A 5000-nucleotide genomic window follows, 5' to 3' on the forward strand; every position below is an offset into this window, starting at 1 on the left:
CGTCAGCAGAGGTAACGTTAGCCGTAACGTCAGCAGAGGTAACATCAGCAGAGGTAACATCAGCAGAGGTAACGTCAGCAGAGGTAACGTTAGCTGTAACGTCAGCAGAGGTAACGTCAGCAGAGGTAACGTCAGCAGAGGTAACGTTAGCCGTAACGTCAGCAGAGGTAACGTCAGCAGAGGTAACGTTAGCCGTAACTTCAGCAGAGGTAACGTCAGCAGAGGTAACGTCAGCAGAGGTAACGTCAGCAGAGGTAACGTTAGCCGTAACGTCAGCAGAGGTAACGTTAGCTGTAACGTCAGCAGAGGTAACATTAGCCGTAACGTCAGCAGAGGTAACATCAGCAGAGGTAACGTTAGCTGTAACGTCAGCAACGGTAACGTCAGCAGAGGTAACGTCAGCAGAGGTAACGTTAGCTGTAACGTCAGCAACGGTAACGTCAGCAAAGGTAACGTCAGCAGAGGTAACGTCAGCAGAGGTAACGTTAGCTGTAACGTCAGCAGAGGTAACGTCAGCAGAGGTAACGTCAGCAGAGGTAACGTTAGCTGTAACGTCAGCAACGGTAACGTCAGCAAAGGTAACGTCAGCAGAGGTAACGTCAGCAGAGGTAACGTTAGCTGTAACGTCAGCAGAGGTAACATCAGCAGAGGTAACGTTAGCTGTAACGTCAGCAGAGGTAACGTCAGCAGAGGTAACGTTAGCTGTAACGTCAGCAGAGGTAACATCAGCAGAGGTAACGTTAGCTGTAACGTCAGCAGAGGTAACATCAGCAGAGGTAACGTTAGCTGTAACGTCAGCAGAGGTAACGTCAGCAGAGGTAACGTTAGCTGTAACGTCAGCAGAGGTAACGTCAGCAGAGGTAACGTCAGCAGAGGTAACGTCAGCAGAGGTAACGTCAGCAAAGGTAACGTCAGCAGAGGTAACGTCAGCAGAGGTAACGTCAGCAGAGGTAACGTTAGCTGTAACGTCAGCAAAGGTAACGTCAGCAGAGGTAACGTTAGCTGTAACGTCAGCAGAGGTAACGTTAGCTGTAACGTCAGCAGAGGTAACGTCAGCAGAGGTAACGTCAGCAGAGGGAACGTTAGCTGTAACGTCAGCAGAGGTAACGTCAGCAGAGGTAACATCAGCAGAGGTAACGTTAGCTGTAACGTCAGCAGAGGTAACGTTAGCTGTAACGTCAGCAGAGGTAACGTCAGCAGAGGTAACGTCAGCAGAGGTAACGTTAGCTGTAACGTCAGCAGAGGTAACGTCAGCAGAGGTAACGTTAGCCGTAACGTCAGCAGAGGTAACGTCAGCAGAGGTAACGTCAGCAGAGGTAACGTCAGCTGTAACGTCAGCAGAGGTAACATTAGCCGTAACGTCAGCAGAGGTAACGTTAGCTGTAACGTCAGCAGAGGTAACGTCAGCAGAAGTAACGTCAGCAGAGGTAACGTCAGCAGAGGTAACGTCAGCTGTAACGTCAGCAGAGGTAACATTAGCCGTAACGTCAGCAGAGGTAACGTTAGCTGTAACGTCAGCAGAGGTAACGTCAGCAGAAGTAACGTCAGCAGAGGTAACGTCAGCAGAGGTAACGTCAGCAGAGGTAACGTTAGCTGTAACGTCAGCAACGGTAACGTCAGCAAAGGTAACGTCAGCAGAGGTAACGTCAGCAGAGGTAACGTTAGCTGTAACGTCAGCAGAGGTAACATCAGCAGAGGTAACGTTAGCTGTAACGTCAGCAGAGGTAACGTTAGCTGTAACGTCAGCAGAGGTAACATCAGCAGAGGTAACGTTAGCTGTAACGTCAGCAGAGGTAACATCAGCAGAGGTAACGTTTAGCTGTAACGTCAGCAGAGGTAACGTCAGCAGAGGTAACGTTAGCTGTAACGTTAGCAGAGGTAACGTTAGCTGTAACGTCAGCAGAGGTAACGTCAGCAGAGGTAACGTCAGCAGAGGTAACGTCAGCAGAGGTAACGTCAGCAGAGGTAACGTCAGCAGAGGTAACGTCAGCAGAGGTAACGTCAGCAGAGGTAACGTTAGCTGTAACGTCAGCAGAGGTAACGTTAGCTGTAACGTCAGCAGAGGTAACGTCAGCAGAGGTAACGTCAGCAGAGGTAACGTAGCTGTAACGTCAGCAGAGTAACGTAGCTGTAACGTCAGCAGAGGGTAACGTTAGCTGTAACGTCAGCAGAGGTAACGTCAGCAGAGGTAACGTCAGCAGAGGGAACGTTAGCTGTAACGTCAGCAGAGGTAACGTCAGCAGAGGTAACGTCAGCAGAGGTAACGTTAGCTGTAACGTCAGCAGAGGTAACGTTAGCTGTAACGTCAGCAGAGGTAACGTCAGCAGAGGTAACGTCAGCAGAGGTAACGTTAGCTGTAATGTCAGCAGAGGTAACGTTAGCTGTAATGTCAGCAGAGGTAACGTCAGCAGAGGTAACGTTAGCTGTAACGTCAGCAGAGGTAAAGTCAGCAGAGGTAACGTCAGCAGAGGTAACGTTAGCTGTAACGTCAGCAGAGGTAACGTTAGCTGTAACGTCAGCAGAGGTAACGTCAGCAGAGGTAACGTTAGCTGTAACGTCAGCAGAGGTAACGTCAGCAGAGGTAACGTTAGCTGTAACGTCAGCAGAGGTAACGTCAGCAGAGGTAACATCAGCAGAGGTAACGTTAGCTGTAACGTCAGCAGAGGTAACGTTAGCTGTAACGTCAGCAGAGGTAACGTCAGCAGAGGTAACATCAGCAGAGGTAACGTTAGCTGTAACGTCAGCAGAGGTAACGTTAGCTGTAACGTCAGCAGAGGTAACGTTAGCTGTAACGTCAGCAGAGGTAACGTTAGCTGTAACGTCAGCAGAGGTAACGTCAGCAGAGGTAACGTTAGCTGTAACGTCAGCAGAGGTAACGTCAGCAGAGGTAGCATCAGCAGAGGTAACGTTAGCTGTAACGTCAGCAGAGGTAACGTCAGCAGAGGTAACATCAGCAGAGGTAACATCAGCAGAGGTAACGTTAGCTGTAACGTCAGCAGAGGTAACGTTAGCTGTAACGTCAGCAGAGGTAACGTCAGCAGAGGTAACATCAGCAGAGGTAACGTTAGCTGTAACGTCAGCAGAGGTAACGTTAGCTGTAATGTCAGCAGAGGTAACGTCAGCAGAGGTAACGTCAGCAGAGGTAACGTTAGCTGTAACGTCAGCAGAGGTAACGTCAGCAGAGGTAACGTCAGCAGAGGTAACGTCAGCAGAGGTAACGTTAGCTGTAACGTCAGCAGAGGTAACGTCAGCAGAGGTAACGTCAGCAGAGGTAACGTTAGCTGTAATGTCAGCAGAGGTAACGTCAGCAGAGGTAACGTCAGCAGAGGTAACGTCAGCAGAGGTAACGTTAGCTGTAACGTCAGCAGAGGTAACGTCAGCAGAGGTAACGTTAGCTGTAACGTCAGCAGAGGTAACGTCAGCAGAGGTAACGTCAGCAGAGGTAACGTTAGCTGTAACGTCAGCAGAGGTAACGTCAGCAGAGGTAACGTCAGCAGAGGTAACGTCAGCAGAGGTAACGTCAGCAGAGGTAACGTTAGCTGTAACGTCAGCAGAGGTAACGTCAGCAGAGGTAACGTCAGCAGAGGTAACGTCAGCAGAGGTAACGTTAGCTGTAACGTCAGCAGAGGTAACGTCAGCAGAGGTAACGTCAGCTGTAACGTCAGCAGAGGTAACGTCAGCAGAGGTAACGTTAGCTGTAACGTCAGCAGAGGTAACATCAGCAGAGGTAACGTCAGCAGAGGTAACGTTAGCTGTAACGTCAGCAGAGGTAACGTCAGCAGAGGTAACGTCAGCAGAGGTAACGTCAGCAGAGGTAACGTTAGCTGTAACGTCAGCAGAGGTAACGTCAGCAGAGGTAACGTCAGCAGAGGTAACGTCAGCAGAGGTAACGTTAGCTGTAACGTCAGCAGAGGTAACGTTAGCTGTAACGTCAGCAGAGCTAACGTCAGCAGAGGTAACGTTAGCTGTAACGTCAGCAGAGGTAACGTCAGCTGTAACGTCAGCAGAGGTAACGTCAGCAGAGGTAACGTTAGCTGTAACGTCAGCAGAGGTAACGTCAGCTGTAACGTCAGCAGAGGTAACGTCAGCAGAGGTAACGTCAGCAGAGGTAACGTCAGCAGAGGTAACGTCAGCTGTAACGTCAGCAGAGGTAACGTTAGCTGTAACGTCAGCAGAGGTAACATTAGCTCAGAATCAGAATCAGAATGCCCTTTATTGTCATTTCACAATAGTAGAATGAAATTGCAGCAACTCCAATTTCAGTGCAGGAAAAAATGTAACACAACAATACAAAATATAAAATATATAAAAATATACAGGTACCAGATTCACAGAATCATAACAGTATAAAAATAAAGTGCGTAGTAGTGAGGTACAGTGTAATGTATTGCACACAGGATAGACTGGATATAGACTGTACTGGTTACAGAGTGTTATTGAGGGAGATGATGGCTCTGGGGAAGAAACTGTAACGTCAGCAGAGGTAACGTCAGCAGAGGTAACGTCAGCTGTAACGTCAGCAGTCGTCCTGTTGGTGATGCTGGCTGTCAGACTGTCAGACTGTCTGACTGTCTGCCTGTCAGGCGTTGGCCTCGCGGTGCCGCCGCTCAGGAAGCCCCTCCCCCTGTGTGAGTGTGAGTGTTTCCTGGTGCTGCAGGTTCACCGCTACAACGCGGCGCAGGCCAACTCGCAGTCGCAGCAGAACGTGCACACCACCACGCTGGCCCGGGCCAAGACCGAGATCCTGCGCGTCATCGACATCCTCATCGAGAAGATGCCCGGAGACGTGGTGGACCTGCTGGTGGAGGTGAGCACACACACACACACACACACACACACACACACACACACACACACACACACACACACACACACACACACACAGTGTCAGTCATGTTCACCAACACTTTCAGACGAAAAGAGCTTCTGACTCCTCCTCCTCTTCCTCCTGCAGGTGATGGACATCATCATGTACTGTATCGAAGGCTCTCTGGTTAAGA

At 49.9% G+C, this 5000-nt stretch overlaps 1 protein-coding gene across 1 annotated transcript in view; it reads left to right on the plus strand.

The window, feature by feature from the left end:
* wdr7 (WD repeat domain 7) overlaps positions 1-5000 on the plus strand; it is a 111408-nt gene that overhangs the window by 91235 nt on the left and 15173 nt on the right. Inside the window, exons 29-30 of the mRNA XM_030065735.1 lie at positions 4658-4807; positions 4955-5000. The exon at positions 4955-5000 is cut by the window's right edge and continues 37 nt beyond it. Coding sequence (XP_029921595.1) covers positions 4658-4807; positions 4955-5000 — 196 coding nt within the window. The remainder of the gene's footprint in view (positions 1-4657; positions 4808-4954) is intronic.

Source organism: Myripristis murdjan, chromosome 12 (assembly GCF_902150065.1).
Source record: "Myripristis murdjan chromosome 12, fMyrMur1.1, whole genome shotgun sequence".
Classification (NCBI taxonomy): Eukaryota; Metazoa; Chordata; class Actinopteri; order Holocentriformes; family Holocentridae; genus Myripristis; species Myripristis murdjan.